The 22,676-nt window shown below is 34.6% G+C and overlaps 1 protein-coding gene across 3 annotated transcripts in view; it reads left to right on the forward strand.

Moving 5' to 3' along the window:
* Positions 1 to 2,918: 2,918 nt before the first annotated feature.
* The window catches only part of TFEC (transcription factor EC), a 141,438-nt gene continuing 121,680 nt past the window's right edge, over positions 2,919 to 22,676 (forward strand). For all 3 annotated transcript variants that reach the window (XM_058724522.1, XM_058724523.1, XM_058724524.1), the window contains exon 1: positions 2,919 to 3,155. In XM_058724522.1, the coding sequence (XP_058580505.1) occupies positions 2,958 to 3,155 (198 nt within the window). In that variant the 5' untranslated portion in view covers positions 2,919 to 2,957. The remainder of the gene's footprint in view (positions 3,156 to 22,676) is intronic.

Raw genomic sequence — 22,676 nt, forward strand, 5'->3', positions numbered from 1 at the left:
CCACCATTACAAATGTTACTCAAGGTCGGTTTCCCAAGCTTCTGTGGTTTTGTCTTCAAAGGGCCCTACAAAATAGATATCTGAGGACTGAGAGCTATTTTTAATATATCAATAAGTGAAAATTTGGGGAAAAATTAGGCTCATGTTGAATTATTAATCAGCTCTCTTTGGGATTGATAGTTTTAGCAACTTTGCCTCCCTAATAACTGAGCTCACATAGATTTATTTTATCAGTGAACACATTATAAAAGACTTTGTAAGATGCTTTGCTGAAATTAAGAACTGACATTATATTATAATCCTCCTGACAATCACCTTAGGAAGATATGTCTCTAATTTTATTTTATAGAATGCTGTATTAGTTTCCTAGGGCTTTCATAACAAATTACCACACACACTGGGTGGCTTAAAACAACATAAATTTATTCTCTTACAGTTCTGGAGGCCAGAAGTCCAAAATGAAGGTGTGAACAGAAATGGTTCCTTCTTGGAGACTCAGCTGGAGATTTCCATGTTTCTTCTCTCCTGGCACAACTCCAGTCTTTGCCTCTGTCATCACATTGAAGTCTTCCCTCGTGTCTGTCTTGTCTGTATCTCTTCTCCTCTTTCTAAAAGGACTCCAGACATATGGATCAAGGCCTCACCCTACTCCAAGATGACCTCATCTTAATGTGCAATTTAATTATATCTGCAAAGACTCTATTTCCAAATTAGGTCATATTTATAGTACCAGGGGTTAGGACTTCACATACTTTTTTTTGGGGGGGGGGGAAGAGGAGAGGGGACACAATTCAACTCACAACAAAAAGAGAAAAGGAGAAATTACTAAAGTGACCAGGGCACAGATACAGAATATGAACCCAATGCTTTTGTCATCACACACTACTCTTTTGTTTCCAGCTCCCAGTCTCTTAGTGAATATTGCACTTTATTTTTTGTGTCTTCAAAGACTAGCTGCTTAATAATTTGCTGTAGAATTTCATGGGGACTAAAAATAAAGCTCGCTAATTCTTGGTGTCCAAATCTATTATTTCCCATTTTTATTAAGTTGTTCTCAACATTAACTTTGGTTCCTCAAATACTTTTCTTGTTTCCAAGCTCATATAATTGCTCTGGACAATTTATTTAGATTGGTTTGCTGATTTCTTATTACCCACTCTCCTATATTGGGCTTCAATTTCATTTTGATGATTGTTCTATATACTCTAGTTTAAAGCATAATTAGTTCTGCTTTTCTGTGTGCATATGCATTGTTCCTGGGCTGTAGTTTGTCATAGAAATCACTGGTCTTTTCTTATATCCACCTTCCCTTTACAGTTCTTCTGTTGCCTTCCAGTAAGGGTTGGCAGTTCCCTTTACAGTTCTTACTGTTCCAGTAAGGGTTGGCAGTTCCAAGCAGAGCACAAATTACCAAGTACACAGCCAAATTTAATCAGTTAACCAACCAACCAATTAATAATTATTGGATTCCTATTATGTGCAAGAGCTGTGTGAGACTGGATGTTATAACAACGTAAGAAAGAACACAAAAGAAATCTTGCCTTTGAGGAGCTTGTAATCTAGTATGGGGAGTACAACAGAGTAAACAGGCAATTGCAACAGTATATGGTAACTGCTATGAAAATAATTGGGCAAAGATGTTGCCTGTGTGCAAGAGGAATACCTTACCCAGATTTGAAATAATTGCTAGCACCACACTTTTGTAATTAGTTATATTTTCTCATACATTGTTCTCTTATTATTCTAACTTACTATCTACTTTTACATATCTCCACTGTGCCTAGGATGAGAACTCACATTTTGCAGCCAATGTATTTTTTTTCCTTATGATAATGTGCAACATATTAATCCAATAAGAACAGTATTATTAGAGTTAACAACAATTAACCTCTTTTTTTTTTTTTGCAGATTCATATCAATGATATAGTTCTCTAGAAAAAAAATCAGAAAAGAAAAGGTTGGTATGCTATCTTACAAATGCTTAAACCAGAGTTTATCTCATAAAGATTATTTAAAGATATGTTAGAGCATTAATTCTAAATTCCCTGGGGTGCATTTGTTTAATCCAGACACTTCACATTATTACAATGTCATATATGGTGCAAGATTTTATAGAGACTAGGAAAAAAAGATGTTTTTCCAGATACATTGAACAGTAATATGGATGGCCATTATCTACACATTCAGTTCCTCTAGCAGCTTCCTCGTTTTACTTTCATGGCTTTTTAAGAGGTTACTTCTAGGACAACACTGCTCTTCAGTCTGCAATAGTTCAAGTCAGAAGCTGAGTGAGGGAAATGCGGTATTCATTGTGGTCTGTTTTTCTATGTGACAGTTGTTCCTATTTTGTGTTTGTTTCTCCTTTAATAAGGATACAACTTTCATCTAGGGAGATGTATGGATCACTTGTTAGTGCACTTAAATGCACTAAGGCACTCCATCAGCTGGAAATTGTGACTTGTAGTTGAATTATTTTTGCACAGCGAATGGTTTTCCTTTTGACATATTTTAATATACTTGCACACTGAGAGCAAGAGTGGGTGAACAGAAAACAGACTGTTTTATTAACCCAGCAGTCACCTTTGAGGTTTGTACATGTCCACTTTTTTTCTTGCCTTTGTACATAATCCCAAGAGGCTGGTACCTGGCTTTGCTCAGAATAACAAAGTCAGGCACAAATCTCCAAACACAATTGTTAGCTGAATGCCAACTGTTTCTTCTCATCTTTTTTTTTTTTTTTTTTTAACTTGAGCATTAAGAATTGTATCTTTATGGGTGAACCTTAACCATTAAAGAATGAGTTTGTTTTTCTATTTCAGATGCTCTCCCTATCATTTACTAGATTTATTTCACAATATGTAATCTTAGGTGATAAAAGAAAATATTTTTTGCATGTTTTTTGCAGAGATCCTTTTTTTCCCCACATCCATTAATAGTGAGAAGAAAAGAAGACAAATATGTTACAAGCTCTAACGGGACTCCAATTTCAACAGAAAGAACAATTAGGAGAAAAGGAGAGGAGACTTCAACTCAGCCAGGAATCCAGGGCCCAGCGTACACAGTTCCACATGCAATTTTCATGCAAACCAATGTTTCAGAGACTTTTCTCAGTAAGACCAGAAATTTCTTCAAGTCAATTACCATCTTTTTCTAAGGTATGCATCTGTATATATATATATACATATATGTATATGTATATACATATATATATATGTATATATATATAAATTATGGCTATAATTTCTAACTAAATACAGTAGGTAATCACATCTAAAATCCATACATTTTAATTTTACTCAAAAGTAATAAAAATCCATACCCTCCTCCCAGCTCCCAGTAAGTGGCTCATTTAAAAGTATGTAAATATTAGAGCGACAAAGCATTCAAGTGCATAATTTTCTCTTTCATATCATCATCATTATCAATATCATCATCGTGATAATAAGACCAGTTGATATCTTTGAGCCTTTTATATGTTACAAAGAAGTTTCATATCATCTCATTTGATATGAAACCAAACCAATCAGTGAGGTGTGCCTTATGAATAGAAACATTACTAAGAATGATAAGCCTTTGTGAGGCACCTGGGTGGCTTAGTCGGTTAAGTGTCTGACTCTGGGTTTCAGCTCAGGTCACGATCTCACACTTCATGAGTTCAAGCCCTGCATCTGGCTCTGCATTGACAGTGCAGAGCCTGCTTGAGATTCTCTCTCTCCCTCTCTCTCTGCCCACCCCCACTTGCTTGCTCTCTCTCAAAAATAAATAAATAAACTTAAAAAAAAAAAGAATGATAAACTCTCTAAAAGCATTCCAAGACTTCTAAAATACAACTGAGTGGTATGGTAGAGAGAAAGTATGACATCTTTGAGTTAGAATTCTGAGTCTGCATTGTTAATTCTCTGATATTGGGCCTTTTAAAGCATTGCTTTGTTGAATTGTTCAATATGAGAGATAATAATTTTGCCAAAAGTGGTTATGGAGTTTGACTGAAGATTACTTTAGTAATGAAGATTACTAAATTTTAGTGTGTAAAGGTAGCAAATGTATTATAGATGGGATTTTTTGCAGGGGAGTAGGTTAGAGAACATAACTTTGAAGGTCAACACCATGAGTGTATGACCCTAAGGCTAGGAACCCATTCAAGGGAAAACACCTCGTAGATGGCAGAGGCAAGATTGGAATCCATTTGTTTTTCTGCTTGCCAGTACATATCTAGAATTCAGTTTCATTTAAATACCATATTTTGAGCCACTACCTTTGACCGAGTTCTTGATCTATAATTATAAGATACAAATAAGAGATCTTACTATAAAAACTTTATAATGTAGAAGGGTAAATAAATAAACACATTTGAAAAAATACTGTACATACATGTGGTGCATTGTACTTGTACATGGGTTCAGTGATTTCATGGAAGGCTTTATTATTGTGAGGCATTTAAGTTAGACCTAGAAGAATTGCTGCATCCATTTTTGGGGAATACCTATATCGACTATATTTGCTTTAGCTTTCATATTAAGCCTATTCTTTAGAAAATACGAGTATCCCATGAACCTCTTGTAAACTTTCAACCATGAATTCTTATTTATTGTAAATTAAGCTTTCAAAAGTCATTGCTTTTTGGGGTCATGGATCTCTTTGGTTTATAATTATTTCTGACTTTATTACATTTTTATAGTCCTTCTAACTTTATTTAGTAAAATGTGTTTAGGCAGGAATGCCTTTTTAAATTTTTTGCTTAAGTTTTAATTTTTTTTAATTGAAGTATAGTTGACACACAATATTACATTAGTTTCAGGTGTGCAGCATAGTGATTTAACAAGACTATATGCCATGCTATGCTCACTACAAATATATCTGCCATCTGTCACAATACAATGCTATTATACTACCAGTGGCTATATTCCCTATACTGTACCTTAAAAAAATTTTTTTTATGTTTTTATTTTAGTTTTGAGAGAGACAGAGTCAAGCAGGGGAGGAGCAGAGAGAGAGGGAGACACAGAATCTGAAGCAGGCTCCAGGCTCAGAGCTGTCAGCACAGAGCCTGACATGGGGCTCGAACTCAGGAGCAGTGAGATCATGACCTGAGCTGAATGAAGTCAGAGGCTTAGCACCCAGGTGCTTCCCTATGCTGTACCTTTTATCCCTGTGACTTACTCATTCCATATGTGGAAGCCTGTATATTCTATACCACCTTTACCCATTTTGCCCATGCCCCCACACCTCTCATCTCTCTTCCTAAGCAGGCATACTTTTCATGGAAAAATCACTTAACAGTGAGTGCTACAATCTTTGTCTTCTTAGAATCATCATCATTATCCTCCTTACATCCTCATTATCAGAACAATAAAATCTTGGTACTTTTTAAGCAAGTGCTATGGGGACAGCCATCATGCTAAGCACTTCAAGTACATTATTCCTAGTTTCTTAATAATCCAGTAGAGTAGTTGTAAGCCCCATTGTGCAGAAAATGAACTGAAGCTCAGAGATTTTTAAGAAGTTAGTTCAGAAGATCACAATCAGCAAGAATGTTTTTGTTCTATGACCAGGGCAATGTTGACACTTATTATTTGTCCACCTAGTTGGAGTTTACCAGTTTCTCACTAGGTTTATTAGTGAGAATTCAGATGATTTCCAGTACGAATAACCCATTTGGAAGCAGATTAAGCCACCAAAAGAATTTGTTGGTTTCTAATACTAGGAAGGACAGCTGATATCAGGGGTGACTGGAACCAGGACTTCAAATATGTTAAGAATGTGTTTATCTCTCCTCTGTGCTTTTCTCTGCATATTGTCTTTGTTCTCAGACCAGCTCCTTCTTGCAGCAGACTGGGTAGGCTTCATTCCCTTCAGGCTCACATTCTCACAACTTGCTACCCAGGAAAAGGGGGGCTTATGTTAATTAGCTCCAGTGTGAAAATTTCAGATAAAGACTTACTGGGATCGCAGCTCCATCCCTTGGTCTGGTCATTTAGGGGGTAGTGAGTGCTATGCTCAGTTTCTATTAGGCAGGTGTTCACTTCTGTGGCTGTGGGGAAAGATAGAAGGGATAGTGCTTTATTTCACTATCAGCAGGGTGGGGGGGGGTACTCTACAGATATGACCTCCAGAAAACTATTTGGAGGTAGTCCCAATTTTTGCCTCTTAACACAGGCCATCATGATATCTGCTCTCAGTGTCTTAATTAATTTTCTACCAGTAACACCCCAAACTGATATGACATAATAAATCATACCTGCAGGATGGAAAGGTTTTGTCTAATTTTGCCCATTAAGCTAAAGTATGTCAAGTTTGTTATGAACATTTGAAGTTGGTTTTAGTATTTTTCTAGATCTTAATATTTTGTTATTTATCTAAGGTAGAAAATTTTGTCTCTGACTGGGAACTGGATCAGCCTCTAAAATTAAAAGAAATGAAAATCAGTACATAATGGATAGTTTCCAGACTCTGCAGAAGTGATATGTGGACAGACATGCCTTACCCAATGGGACCATTTGGTCAACTCTGTCTTTGGTTAGCATATGCCAGCATCTCAGAACCTGATCAGTACTATGTGATATGGTAAAAATTAAATTTCTGGGTTGAAAAAGCTAAGGATCAGAATATGGTTTGACTTTATGAAGGATGCCACCTCTGAAACTCTGTTTGAAATCATCAGCCCCCTCATTCTTTTGACTCAGGCAGGGTGCTACTGTAAAAGATTATAAACTTTAGGGACATATAGTGTGCTAAATACATTTTAGATACTATGTTATGAGACTTCTTAACACATTATAAGATACGTTTCAATAAATATTTATTATTTATTTTTAAGAACAAAATTTGGTCATTTTAGAGTATGTAAAATAGGAATCTTCTTTAAAATGGAAAAATATTTCTTTCTAAGCACTATCATGTACCAGCCCTGTGTGGAATGTTTATGGACAGACTCTATGTGGAAGCTCTATCCTCTTGAAGTATCTAATTTCATTCTGTTGATAAAATGTAGAAGGGATAAAAATTATGAGAAAAATGTAGTCTGTTTCTTTTCTATAACAGTTTCAAATTTTTCTTGAATTCCCCACTGCCCTCTGAATACTCATACCTTACTGGGAGACAGGTAGATAAGAGATGGGTCAGAGGAGATGGCAATTGGGGAGTGAAAAATGGGAGAACAATTTAACCTTCTAGTTAAATGTATTTCAAACCTTTTAGTTTAAAATGATTGCTTTCAGGTTAAATCTGTCTGTTTTTGGCAAATACTGTCTTTCATGGGTATGAAGCTTATGTCCTCTTATGTCTATATGTACTCTGACCATGCTTCCTGTTGGCTTCCACTGCTAGGTCTGTGGCTAATGGGATTCATGACCTGTCCCCTTGGCAGAGGCAGGGTCAATGGTTAATGCCAGTCGACCTTAACCTCAGTCACAGAGTCCAAGCTGGACCACCTCATATCACTTCTTAACCACTGGGGGCTTGCAGGAATATTTGTTAAGTCACCATTTCTGATATGCTGAGGTCACTCAACACTCAGAGTTCTAAATGGAAAACAGACCAAAAGCTCCTCTCATTCATGTTTCTTCTTCTCCCTTTTGGGGCTTCTGTTCTTTGCAGACCCTCCAGTACATACACACTAACGACTTTGACCCAGAACAGGGAATTAGGACCTTCATGTCTAGACAGACTTGTTTCCCTTTGTCTTCTTTCTACATTTTTCTCTTTTTTTCTTTTCTTTTTTTTTTTTTTTTTTTTTTTTTTTTTTTGGAGGAAACATTACTTCTCCCTGCTATGAACTTCAAAAATTCCTTTTTCAAGTTGACATTTACCTTTACTTTTCTCTGGGACCATGAGCAGAAGGGCAAGGAGTTGGAATGCAGAAAAGGAAAATATACAAGAGGTGTATATCAAGGATATTAATCCTGAGATGGGGGTAAAATTTACAGAACAAGAGAAGGTAATAAAAAAAAAGAAAACAATCACAGAATCAATTGCTAAATATTCCATGCTTAGATAAAATTTTCTAGTTGTACTTTGGGTGTTCCAAATTTGTCAGATAACCTGTAGAATTTGGGTATCTCCTCTAGATAAATCTCATTTACATTTATGCTGAAAAACCTTTTGAAGTTATCTATTTCAAAGACCTCTTAACAACACTAGCTTCAAAAAAAAAAGCAAAGACTTACAAAGGAAATAATGCCAAGTGTCCTTTGTATTACAACTTATATACTTTAAAAGTCTCTCTGTCTCCAGTGTTGATAAAAGGGAAATTACAGAAGCTATAGAGCTAATACACATAAAGTGAAAACTATGCATTGTCTAGAAAAGTTTTTTTTTTTATCAGAATAAAGACATTTTCCTCCTAAAGTTCCATTTTGTTATAAATATGAGGAAAGCATGGTTCAGACCTGAGCAAATGTAGCTACTACTATCTGATAATGAGTGATGGATGAATGAAATGGTAGCAGGGGCTTAACTTTCATCCAAGTTATGATCATCTTCATGATCAAGAAGCCTAAAGAAGGCACCTAATCCCCATTGTGTTTTCTGAATTATACATTATTCATTATTATACATCTGAGACTCATAGCATCTAATACCCTGTGAAATAGCTTTATAGCCCAAGAGTTTACTAATGGAGGAAAATGGCTCACTGAAACCAAGGGGTGCAAGAGTGGGAATCATCTGTTTCCTTACAGTCTTCAAGTATAAGACAGTCTTTCACTGTGACTCTTATTAATCAATACCCACTTTTCAGGATCTGTCTTGATTTTAGGTAATGAAGCAGAGAGAATTATACACCCTTTGGGGTTACATATTGTGGCCTCCAAAGATGTTATAATATTAATGTTCTTCTTCACTGATTGGCTTATAATTTTAGCATAATTTCTTTTTACCTATCTTGAAAATTGGTCGCTTTTAACTTTATAATCTTCCTCCATAAATGTGAAGACTGTTGTCCATTTTCAATTTTTCCTTGTCTCTTTTTTTGAGGCTTTTAATAAATTATTATGACTAGCAGCCACCTTTTCAAAGTTCTCATGGTTACTGGAAAATACATCATGGGAATTGACCAAAAAAAATCATTAAAGGTCAAAAATAACATACACTCAGCAGATAACTTTGTTTTGCTAATTTTTAGTGGCAATGCTACTGTCTTCATTTTCAATTATTTTTTAAAATATGTAGGTGCAGATATATATATGCTAATTATTTCTATTAGCTTCCAGTAGTTGAATAATGGTATCTTTTTGTGTTAACTGATCCTATGGGTGAAATTTCAAACATAAATAACTGAGAAAGGCAGAAATAGTATACATCTCCACTTCCAATCACATTTAAAATATTAATCTATAACCATACAAGCTGAGATTCAGTGCAAGATTTAAGGAGATGTCTTGGGGTTTTGTTAATTGTTTTCTCTCTCTAGATTCAATAGTTCTCAATCTCTCTGGCTTTTCTTTCAACTTTCTTCTGTTTAAATTCAAGGGACTGTCTGTCCACAACTTTTTTGAGACTTCTCCAGTCTGATTACACACTGTGTAAGCAGCAGTTTGGGCAGATACACTTTTCACTTGCTAGTGGAGATAAAACTAGTTTTCCTTCTCTTGTTTGGCTCTAGTTACAACACTTTGCCTTAGTCCATTGGAGACCCATCTATTCCCTTGGGGCTCCAAATGTTCCCTCCTGCTTTCTTAGACATGTTCCATCTTGTCACCCTCCCTTAAATTGTTCCACCACATTCCAGGCACTTGTTCCCACCATATGCTGTTTTATTTTCTATACAGCTTTTCAAAGTATCTAAAAATAACTAACCTATCATGTTGAAGGGTTTGGGTGTTGTTTACTTGTTTACTGATTATTTGGCTCAACCACTGAAAATGTAAGCTTCATGGGAGAAAGGATCTTGTCTATCTTGTAGATACAGCTCTGAGGACTAGAACTGAGTAGGTGCTTATCAATATATTTGTTTTATAAAGGATTTTCCTTAAAACTCTGCTTTGGGGGTTACTTTTGGGGGGAGGATGACTTTTCACACTATCCCCAGGCTAATTAATCCACTACCATGGTTTCAATAAATGTAAATGCTTTAATCTACACAGGTTATAGCTGACATCCTCTGAGCCTACAGCCAAATATTCTGCTTCTTTTACCTGGATGTCTTTCAAACTCAATATGGCCCAAATTAGATTAGTAATCTAGTGGCTCCCAGTGCCTTCACAAATAAAATAAAACAAAGACCCTGCTCATCGCTCAGTGTTTTGTACTTCATAACTGGAATACTTATCCATGCTCTTGCTCAATCCTTAAACTGGGCTCATCTTGGGGTGCCTGGGTGGCTCAGTCGGTTAAGTGTCCGACTTCTGCTCAGGTCATGATCTCATGGTTTGTGAGTCCAAGCCCTGTGTCGGGCTCTCTGCTGAAGGCTCGGGAGCCTGGAGCCTGTTTCAGATTCTGTGTCTCCTTCTTTCTCTGCCCCTTCCCCATTTGTGAACTGTCTCTCTCTATCAAAAATAAATAAATGTAAAGAGGAAAAACAAAAAGCAAAACAAAAACGAAAACGGGGTTCATCCTTTCAACCCATTTGTCTCTGTTATTGCAAATTCTTACTGAGTTTCCCTCATACTGTTGAGTTTACCTTATAAATAGTTCTCAAATCTATCCACTTTTCTCTACTGCTGCTGCCATTATCCTACTCAAGTTAATTATCTTTTCTCATGTATTTGACTATAATGCTCCCTACTGAGGTCCTAACTGCCTGTCTTGTTTCCATCCAATCTTTCCAGCCATGTATCCCTAAGGATCTTTCACCCTGTAAATGTGACTGTAGTATCCTGTTCCCAAATAAGCAAACACACCAACAAAAGCTTTTCAGTGGATTCCCATTCCCTTTCAGGTAAAGTTTAACCTACTTAAGTTGCTTAGAGGAGGTTGTGTCCTGACTCCTCTTGTCTTTCTTTGAGTACTCAGAAAAGTGAATGATTGATCTTTAGGCAATTTCCCTTACATTATACTTTCCTCAGCTGGACTATAGCTAGAAGCAAATTTAAGATTATATTCTCCAATAAGAACTTTGTGCCCTGTTTTTCCATATTAATGATTGAGAATGGAATATTATTAAACTTTGAAACAGAGGGATGTGTTAGGATTAACATCTGAAGATCAAAAATATATTCCTTAAGATTAAAATACACAAAAAGTGTTACTAGCAACAAAGCTTATAATTTTCTTTGGGAATCATCTTTGGATCTGCTCCAACACATGAACAAATGTTTCATTGAATCACAGTTTTCAGACATTGCTGAATGGCCAAATTATTTTGGTCTAGAAAATTTTCAAAGCACTTATTACTTGTGTCCAATTATAGCCATAGAAATGTATCAATAACACCCTCAAGCATTTTCTAATTCTGAGGTATCATCTATTTCCTGTGAATAACTTACAATATATTCATATTGTCCCCCATCCCCACCCCCAAGCTTTTTTCTGCAATGAATGCTATTTTAAAAGTAAAAATTCCTTTGCTGGTTCTTGTGAACAAAAACACTCCTCCTCTTTCTTTAACCAATTATTTTTATAGTCAGTCAGGTCTGCCATTGGGGCAAATAGTTTAAATGTTTTAAAAACTGTAATCCTTGAATTGTGTAAAGTGTGAAAGATACATAGTGTATGTTAAACTTATTTAAAATGGTTACTTTCTAATTCTACTTTCGTTTTTTTTTCTTCCATTACAGTTGGGGCATATTGCAATTGCCTTCTTTCACTGTTATTAACTTTTTCCCTTTCATCAGAAAAAAGATCTTGCTTTCTTTGATTCCCTTAACTGATATTTTAAAAGAACTCTTCCCTCTCTTGCTGTCTCTCAGGCAAGTCCCATCTCAATTGTACTTTGTCATTCATTATCAGTCTTTGTGTCCATTCTCTTATCCCAGCTTAGTTTTTTTTCTTTTCCTTTTTCTTTTTCTTTTCCTTTTTTGGGGGGGAGGGTGTGGGAGAGGTAGAAGTAGGGGGCACTGGTGTTGGGAGTCTCCTATCATTTCAGGCCTTAAGCAAATGAATTCATTTCAAATGGAAATTGCAGTTTACATCAAAAAGTTAAAGTTTCTTTGTCTTAATAAATTAGAGCCTTCTATAACACATACTCACCTAAAGAAATTTTAGAATAGGACTTCCAAATAACTAATAACTGGAAAATTCTGATCTTGGGCTGTAGTCACTGAAGATAAGGAAAGACATCTGTTTCAGTACCCCAGCTGGCTTTTACACAGACATTTCAGACTCCGTGTGCTCCTGCTCTTTCTTTTATCTATGCCCATCTGCTTGTATGGTGTGTTCCCACCCTAACATATTTTCAGACCCTTGCCATAGGGCAGAAGTGCCTAGCAATTATTTGTTGAGATAGATAGCCCACATAATACTGTAAGTGACATCTGTTCTGTAGGAAATCCTTCCCTTGTGGCAGCAGTGTCATATTGGCAGCTCATAGGAATATCAAAATTGACATACAGGAACAATTGAATGTTTCATCTTATCCTGAATTCTCACTCAGAGAGCATCCAATACCAGATGCTTTAGAGGGCCCTGTAACCCCCTGACTCTTTCTCTTGTTCTCTCTACACCTATGGTAATTGGCAATACTACACTATGGGGAAAATTTCTTCCTGACCCCAGCTGGTAACCAAATTATGCCCTAAAGCGTGAAGATTGGCATATTTTAAGTTTATTGTAGCTAAGATGGTGAAAAAAGAGATGTTTTTCATATTAATGTGCTTACCAGATTGACCTAAATAATAGCTTGAATAGTAAATTCCACAAATCACTCTTAATAACTTATTATTTGGCAAAATTACAATGACAGATGAACATTTTAATCTTTTAAGAGTGTTGATCCCCATGTTTGGCAATTGGTTCTTCTTCTTTACATTATTTCAAACTGTTGGTAAGAAAATTCCATAATGGTTCAAGATTTGAATCTTTGTATAAAAGTGTATTTGGTAAAATATTAATTCATTCTGAGTAAACTCTGAATTTGTTGATTTTTAGCTGTTTGATGGTAAGAAGGCAGGCAGAATTTAGAGCCAAAAATTGGGAGCAATAATGGCTCTATTCATTATTAGAACCATCATTGGCAAGTTGAAAATGCAATATGCAAGGTAGGTTCTGAATAAATTCACACTTAATTCAATTTCCCAAACAATCTACATTGGTGGTGTTACCCTCTTCAGTGATTTCAGAATACCATGACAAACTCAGATTGAAAAAAGTTAGAATGGTATAATTGTGAAAGTCTTTTAAAATTAGAATTAAAATTAATCTACTCAATTACATAATTGGGGCAACCCATTTAATTATGTTTAAGTAAGACTTAAACATTTGGTGTAAGTAGTAAACTACTCTTTTACCTCTTTATAATTCTGTAGGTTAGCAATATAGGCTAGATTATTTTAGTGGTTCTTCTTTTGCTGTTCAGTTGACTTACTATCGTGATTATCCTGGGGATTGATGGTCTAAGATAGCCTCCCCCAGAAGTCTGGTTTTGGTGTTGACTGTCTGCTGGCCATTTGTCTGTAGAATAACTTGATTTCTTCATATGTAGCAGTATTCTAAAAGCAAGAAGAAAGGGGGCTAGCCATAATGAGGAAATTATTTTATATTTCTGCTTGCATATTGTCCTATTGGGCCAAACTCATGGTTAAGTCCAGAGTCGATGTAGAAGACCATAAAATGGAGCAGATACAGAGAGGTTTTTTTTTTTCTTTCTTTCTTTTTTTTTTTTTTTGGGGTGCTTCAACTGTAATAATCTACCACATATTGCTGCCATATTGCTGGTAGAAACTTATCTTTCTGATTCCTTAACACAATACATCCATTACTGGAATATTGTGCTAAATTCTGTAAATCTACAAGAGAATTGTGTAAATAATGTAAAGATCAATAAAACTAATTCCTCTTTCTATACATTTTAAATACAAGTCCTTTGTCAAATTTTACCCCAGCCTATAGTTTGTCTTTTTATCTTTTTAAAAAGATCTTTGACAGAGCAAACTTTTTTAATTTGGATAGCATCCAATTTATTAATCATTCCCTTTATGGATTGTGTTTTTGCTGTCATGTTTAAGAACTCTGTTTGTATATTGCTATGTATACTCTGTTTATTCAATTCACTGATATTTTGTTGAGGACTTTTGCATTTAAGCCCTTGAAAGATATTGACCTATAGTTTTTTTTCTTTTCATTTTTTTTTTGTATTGTTTTTGTGTGACTTTGATATTAGGATAACACTGACCTCACACAGTGAATTGGAAAATGTTAGTTTCTCTTCTATTTTCTGGTAGAGATTATGTTGAGGTGGTGTCAACCCTTATTTAAAAATGTTTGGTAGATTCCACCATTGAATCCATCTGGGCCTAGAGATTTCGTTTTTGTAAATTTCAAATTATAAATTTAATTTAACAGTTATAGAGTGTTGAAATCCCCAGTTAAAGCTGTGGATTTGTCTGTTTTTCCTTTCAGTTCTATCAGTTATTGTTTCATGTATTTTGATGCTGTGTTGCTTTATTTAAAAAAATTTTTTTAAATGATTATTTATTTTTGAGAGAGACAGACAGAGTGTGAGCTGGGGAAGGGGCAGAGAGAGGGAGACACATAATCCAAATCAGGCTCCAGACTCTGAGCTGCCAGCACAGAGCCTGACTCAGGACTTGAACTCACAAGCTGTGAGATCATGACCTGAGCTGAAGTTGAACTCTTAACCGACTGAGCCACCCAGGCACCCCATGCTGTGTTGTTTTATATATATACATGTAGGATCACTATGTCTTCTTGGTAGACTGACCCTTTTATTATGTAATATTCTTTGTTGTTGGTAAGTTTCTTCTCAGAAGTTCATTTTATATGATATTAAAAGAGATACTCTTTTTTTTTTTTAAGTTAAGGTTTGCATGGTATATCTTTTTTTAATCCTTTCAATCTGCATATATCATTTTTTAGAAATATGTTTTTTATCCATTCTGCTTTTCTGTCTTTTAATTGACATAGTTGAAACAATTAAAATTAATGCAATTATTGATATTTTAGGGAGTAAGCCTTGTATTTTATTTGTTTGCGATTTGTTCCCTCTGTTTCTTACTCTTTTGTTTTCTTTTTCTTTCCTTCCAGTAGGTTACTGAAAGATTTTTTTCAGAATTTCATTTGACTTATTTACCATGTTTTTGACTATATATCAACATATCATTTTGATGATTGCTATAGTATATTACAGTATACATATATTTACTGTCACTAGCTACATATGTCACAGAATATGCTAGAATTGACATTTTAGTGCTTTGAATAAAGTGTAGAATATTGACCTCCATTTTGGTCTTTTTACCCTGCCAACATTTAAAATATAATTTTCTTAATTTTTTCTACATATTTTGAGCTCACATCAGATGGCATTATAATTTTTGCTTCAACTAACAAGCATAATTTTAAAAAATCAAGAAAAAACAACTCATAAAATAACAATTAAGAAATGACCCAATTAAAAATTGGGCAAAAGATCTGAGCAAATACCTCACTAAAGAAGATATACAAATGTCATTTAAGTGTATGGAAAGATGTTCAATATCATATGCCATTAGGGAATTTCAAATTAAAACCAAAATGAGATACTATGACAAACATATTATAATGTCCAAAATCTAAAACACTAATACAATACCAAATGCTGACAAGGATGTGAAGCAACAGAAATTCTTATTTACTGCTGGTGGAAATGCAAATTGGGACAGCCCCTTAGGAAGACAGTTTGGTGTTTGTTTGTTTGTTTTTTGTTTGTTTTTAAATAAAACTAAACATACTCTTTCTTTCTAATTTTCTACATAGAGGATCATGTCATGTATGAACAAAGGCAGTTTTATTTCTTCCTTTCCACTATGTATATTTTATTAGCTCTTTGTTTTGCTTTGTTTTATTACATTAGTTAGGACTTTTAAGAAGATGCTGGAAGGCATTGGTGAGAGGCAATATCTTTGTTCTTTTCTTCGTTTTTTTTTAAATGTTTATTTATTTATTTTGAGAGAGAGAGAAAGCTAACAAGGGAGGAGAGGAGGAGAGAAGAAGAAGGGTAGAGGAGGAAAGGAGCAGAAAGAGAGAGAGAGAGAATCCCAAGCAGGCTCCATGCTCAGTGTGGAGCCCAATGCAGGGCTTGATCCCACAACCCTTGGATCATGACCTGAGCCAAAATCAAGAGTGGGTCACTCAACTGACTAAGCCACCCAGGTGACCCTCTTTGCTTTGTTCTTGACCTTAGTGAGAAAGATTTGTTTCACACAGTTCAGTTTAATATTAGATGTTGGAATTTTTGTAGATATTCTTTATCAAGTTGAGGAAGTTCTCCTCTATTTCTACTTTGCTGAGAGTTTTTACCATAAACGGGTGTTGGATTTTGTCAAATGCTTTTCTGTATCTATTGATATGATTATGTGATTTTTTCTTCTTTAGCCTGTTGAAGTAATGGATTATATTCATTGATTTTTTTTTTAATTTTTTTTTCAACGTTTTTTATTTATTTTTGGGACAGAGAGAGACAGAGCATGAATGGGGGAGGGGCAGAGAGAGAGGGAGACACAGAATCGGAAACAGGCTCCAGGCTCCGAGCCATCAGCCCAGAGCCTGACGCGGGGCTCGAACTCACAGACCGCGAGATCGTGACCTGGCTGAAGTCGGACGCTTAACCGACTGCGCCACCCAAGCGCCCCTCATTGATTTTTAAGTGTAGAACCAGTCTTGCATACCTGGGTTAAATCCCAGTTGGTCATGGTGTATAATTGTTTTTATACATTGTTGGAGGCAATTTGCTAATACTACAATGTATTGAAGATTTTTGCATCTATGTTCATGAGAAATCTTGGTGTGTAGTTTTCTTTCCTTGTAATGTCTTTGGGTAATGCCGGCCTTATAGAATAAGTTAGGATATATTCCTTCTGCTTCTGTCTTCTGGAAGATATTATAGAGAATTGGGATAATTTCTTCCTTAAATATTTGGTAGAATTCACCTGTGAGTCTATCTGGGCCTAGTCCTTTCTGTTTTGAAAGGCTATTAATTATTGATTCAATTACTTTAATAGGTACAGGTCTCTTCACATTGTCTAGTTCTTGTATGAATTTTAGCAAATGTGAGGATAGAGTTGTTTATAATATTCTTTATTGTCTTTTTAATGTCCTTGGGATCTGTAGTAACATCCCTCTTTCATTTCTGATATCGATAATTTGTGTCTTCTTTCTTTTATTCTTAGTTTCACTAGAGGTTTATTGATTTTATCAATATTTTCAAAAAGCAAGATTTTGGTTTTGTTGTTTTTCTGTATTAATTTCTTGTTTTAAAGTTCATTGATTTCTGATTTAATTTTTATTATTTGTTTTCTTTTGTTTACTTTGGATTTAATTTTGTCTTCTTTTTCTAATTTCCTAATGTGGAACCTTAGATTACTGCTTTTAGATCTCTTCTTTTCTAATATATGAATGCAGTGCTATAAATATCCCTCTAAGCACTTAATTTTCATTTCATTTGTTGTATGTTAATTTTCATTTAGTTCAAAATATTTTTAAATTTCTATTGATTTTTTTTCTTTGACCTATTGTTATTTACAAGTATGTTGAATCTCTAAATATTTTGAGATTTCATGCTGTCTTCTATTATTGATTTCTAGTCTAAATCTGTGGTCTGAGGGCATACAATATATGATTTCTATTCTTTTAAATTTATTCGGATGTGTTTTATGGTCCAGAGTGTGGTCTATGTTGGTGAATATTCCATAAGAACTTTAAAAAATATGCATTTTGTTGTTTTTGGATGAAGTAGCCTATAGATGTCAATTATATCCAGTTGATGAATGATATTGAATTCAAGTGTGTCCTTAGTTATTTTCTGCCTGCTGCATCTGTCCATTTTTGATATATAGGTGTTGAAGTCTCCAAGTCTAATAGTGGATTCATCTATTTCTCCTTGAAATTGTATCGCATCTTATTTCATGTATTCTATAGTTAAATCCATACATATTAAGGATTATTATGTTTTCTTATAGAATTGACCTCCTTATCATTATGTAATGGCTCTCTTTATCCCCGATAATTTTCTTTGCTCATAGATGTACTATGTCTGAAATTGATGTAGATATTCCTACTTTCTGTTAATTAGTGTTAGTATGGTATATCTTATATTTTTTGTCTTTCATTTACTTTTAACCCATATATTACATAATACATAAACATATGTATATAATTATAATCTTTGTATTTAAAGTGAGTTTCTTGTAAACAACATGTAGTTGGGTATTGTTCTTTGATCTACTCTGACAATCTCTTTTGATTGGTACATATAAACCACTGATATTCAAAATGATTACTGATATAGTTGGATTAGTATCTACCATATTTGTTACTGTTTTCTCTTTGTTTTCCTTGTTCTTTGTTTCTATCTTTTTCTTCCACTCTTCTTCTGCATTTTGTAGTTTTCACTAAACATTTTGTGTGATTCCATTTTCTCTTCTTAGCATATCCATTATATAATAAAAAACTTTTTTATTATTTTCCCTAGAGTTTACAATATACTTTAACAACAAATCCAAGTCCACTTTGAAATACCACTATATCACTTCATGGTAGGGAATGTACTTTATAATAACAAAATAATCTTAATTTTCTCCCTTTTGTTCTTTTATGATTGCTGTCATCCATTTCACTTGTACATAAGCATTCTCTCTCTCTCTCTCTCTCTCTCTCTCTCTCTCACACACACACACACACACACACACACACAAGTGTACATAATCAAGTTCATTGCTACTATTATTCTGAATAAACTGTTTTTCTGTTAGATCAATTAAGAATAAGAAAACTACAAGCTTTTATTTTATCTTCACTTATTTATTCTCCTATGCTTTTCCCTTCTTTATGTAGATCCAAGTATCATTTTCTTTCTCTCTAAAGAACTTCTATTAATAATTCTTTTAAGACAGGTCTACTGGCAACAAATTTCTTTATTTTTTGCTTGTTCGAAATAGTCTTTATTTTTCCTCAATTTTCAAGGATAATTTTGCAGGTTGCTAGGTTGTTGTTTTTTTCTTTCAACACTTTAAATATTTCACTCTACTCTCTTTTTGTTTGCATGTTTGCTTTTGCCCTTGGATAGATAAGGTGTTTTTTTTCCCTGTTGTGGCCTCTTTCAACATTTTTTCTTTATCTTTGGGTTTTTAAAGTTTGAATATAATATGCCTAGTGTAATCTTTGAAGCATTTCCCTGTTTGGTGTTCTCTAAGCTTCCTGGATCTATGGTTTGGTGTCTGACATTGATTTGGGGGAAATTCTCAGTCATTATTGCTTCAAATATTTCTTCTGTTCCTCTCTCTCTGCCTTCTTCTGGTGTTCCCATTACGTGTATGTTATACCTCATGTAGTTGTCCCACAGTTCTTTAATATTCTGTTATGCCTTTTCCAATCTTTTTCTCTTTCCTTTTCAGCTTTGAAATTTTCTAATTGTCATATCATTAAACTCAGAATTTCTTTCCTCAGTCACGTCCGGTCTATCAATGAGCCTGTCAAAGGTATTCCTTACTACTGTAACAGTATTTTTGATCTTTAGCATTTCTTTCTAATTCTATTTTAAGATTATGTTAGTCATCTGTTCTTGCATGTTGTATACTTTTTCTACTAAACCCCTTAGCATGTTAATCATCCATGCCATATCTGACTCAGGTCTTATATGTTACTCTCCTCAAACTGTGGGGTTTTTTGCCTTTTAGTATGCCTTGTAATCTTTTTGTTGAAAAGTGGACATGATGTATTGGGTGAAAGAAGCTGCTATAAATAGGCCTTTAGTAATATAGTGGTAAGTTATGGGGGGGGGGAGGGAAACATTCTATAATCCTGATTAGGTCCCAGTCTTTCGGTGAGCCCATCCATGCCTTTGGACTGTGAACTTCACACCTTCTCAATTCCCATTTTCACATACCATAGGTGGGACAAGATGTCTACATGGGGCTGACATTGGGTATTTCCATTTCCCAAGTAGAGTAGGATCTAGTAAAATAGTTTCTCCTGAGAGAAGGTCTTGTTAAGAAAAACAGTGCTCTGGTGTATTTCAAATGGTTATTTTCCCCTACCTTTGTTAGAAATAGAAGGGAATTTTTCTCTGATTATTCATTGTGAGAGCCTGGTAGAGCTCCTGGAGATAAAACTGATAAAAGTGGGAGGCTCCATATGTCTGGGTACTTCTAGATCTCTTAACTCTTAGTCTTGTCCTCACTGGGCCTCCAGCAATTTATCATTACAGTTTAGGTTTTCCTCCCATGCTACTGGTTCCCAAGAAGTTTTCTGCTCCTGGATTTCTGCTTGGGTAAGTTGTGGTTCTCTGTATCTGTTTGTCTGTCTCTCCAGTTTGGAAGGGGGCAACAATTTTCCCTGTGACCTCACTATTCTGACAGATCTAAGAAGAGTTGTTGAGTTTTTAGTCTGTTTAGTTTTTAACTTGATTGTAGGATGAAGTAGCTACTTTTAAGCTCTTTACATTCTGGACCAGAAACCAGAAGTCACACATTTACTTTAGTTTTGTTTTTGCAGTTGGTATAGTAGCATGAGTGAAACGTTTTCCATTTTCAATAACGCAGAAGCACTTCGTAGAGAAAGTAGGTTTTAAGGTGAGCTAAGGCAACAAAGTTTTGAAAATCCAGTGGTTTTATGGCCAAATATTAGACAGCATTTTGAAAAGGTCAAACTCTAAAAGGAATAAGTAACAAACTCTGTATTATAAATTCTGTAAATCTTGGATACCATTTTAATGATATCTTTGCAAGTGGGTATTACACCTGTTAATTAAAGTTGAAAAAATAACCAACATCCTCATTATTAGTATCTATAAGTAGCAATTCATCTGCTGGGTATCTCAGCCATATATATTTAAAGCACAATGTGCTACATAAAATCAGTGATAGTTTAATTAGCATCTGATGGGAGTTAGCAATTTAACTTCAATTTACAGCATAAAGGTTAGGTGTGGTGAGCTCATTCTATAATACTGTGCTGTTGTAATAATGAACAGTAGATTGACCACAGAATAAAAAAATAAGAGTAAAGGAAAACCAACCACAAGTTTGGTAATCTGTAAAGGTACTATGTTCCAACAAAAACTGTACTCTAATTTTTAATTTTTAAATACTTTTGTTATTATGTGTTAGTGCTTATGGGAAGCTAAAACCTGAAGTCTAGTCTAGACCTAGGCATAATGAGAAAAAGTAATCATATTAACAGCAGTTGGTCTTACCCACCCGACTTCAAACTAGTTCTGATTTTTATAAAACTTTTCAGGTTACCAGATGCTAGGGGCAAATTCTTTGTAGTGTTTATGATTTCACACTCAGAAATCAAGATTATTTATGTCCTTTTCTACCTTCTTAATGTATTAAAACTACCTTACATATTATTTTCTTGGTCTTCAAACTGTCTCAGTGGTTTTGATATTTGTCCCTAATGCTTTTAAAGCGTTCTTGTGGTGTTTGTTTTTATAAACTCAACTCACTTTTATAATAAAGTCTATCAATTTGTACAGCCTGGGGAAAAATAGAAAATGAAACAAAACAACAACAAAACCCTATGTACAATGTTTTTACAAACTGCCTTTGAAAAGTTCTATCTCAGGAATACAAGAAAAGTGAACATAACCAAATTTCTGATACTGATTTTTTTCTGGGGGGGGGGGTTATATCTATACAAACTTTTAAAGCTTGCATTTTCTCTAAGGTATATCCACCTATGAATATATTTTTCTAACATCCTCTTAGATCTTTTTTCACTACCAAGGCATCAGAAATCAATGAAGTCATATAGTTGGAAAGGAAGCAGAAATGTTTCTATAAAAAGCAAGAGATTATTTTAGCCATAAACAGATGTGAGAAAAAAAAGTATGGGCCTTGAAGTTACAAAGGCAATATGCATTTGGTAAGAGCACAATGACAAAGTAATAAAATTAAACAAAAAAAAAAAAGCAAAACAAGAGCAAATTCCATCTAAAACTATCTAATGGGGTAAGTCATATATTATATTGTAAATTAGGTAAATTTAATCTTTAGAATTTAAAACCTCAAATTCTGCATTTTTCATTTTTTTGTCCTAAAGCCCTATCTTGCCCATTTTGTTGCCCTGTGCCTTTATAATCTCGCTTCCTCATTGTGTGTCCCTGGGAAATTTTTTTTTGCTTTAAACACAAAAATGATGGCCTCACCTATGAGCTGTACCTGTAGGTTTTTCTACTTTCCGCTTTTCAAGCATATACTTCTGTAGACGACACTGCAGACTTCATGTGTCTTACCATGGTTTCATGGATGTCACGTCTTGCCTCTTACTAGGAAACTTTCCCTTGAGGACAAGGCCCAAGACCACTGCTTTCTTTGAAACTTCAAAGTATTCAGTCTGCTGATGTGTTAACTCAATAGATACTCAGTAAATGTTAATTGGTTGAATACAGAAGCCAATGAAAGGAATGCAAATTCTTTTACCTTTGCTAGGAATGGTTAATCTATTCTATTTTAGGAAAGGCTTAAATTGCTGTAAGGGCATTTGTTGGAGCTGTTTATTAATTCAACTTGTCTTGTTGTAGAGCCAAAAGACATTGACTGGCTTTCTGGTAATGATCATATTCATTCTATAGTATACTTTTT

This window comes from Neofelis nebulosa, chromosome 4 (genome assembly GCF_028018385.1).
Source record: "Neofelis nebulosa isolate mNeoNeb1 chromosome 4, mNeoNeb1.pri, whole genome shotgun sequence".
NCBI classification, from domain to species: Eukaryota; Metazoa; Chordata; class Mammalia; order Carnivora; family Felidae; genus Neofelis; species Neofelis nebulosa.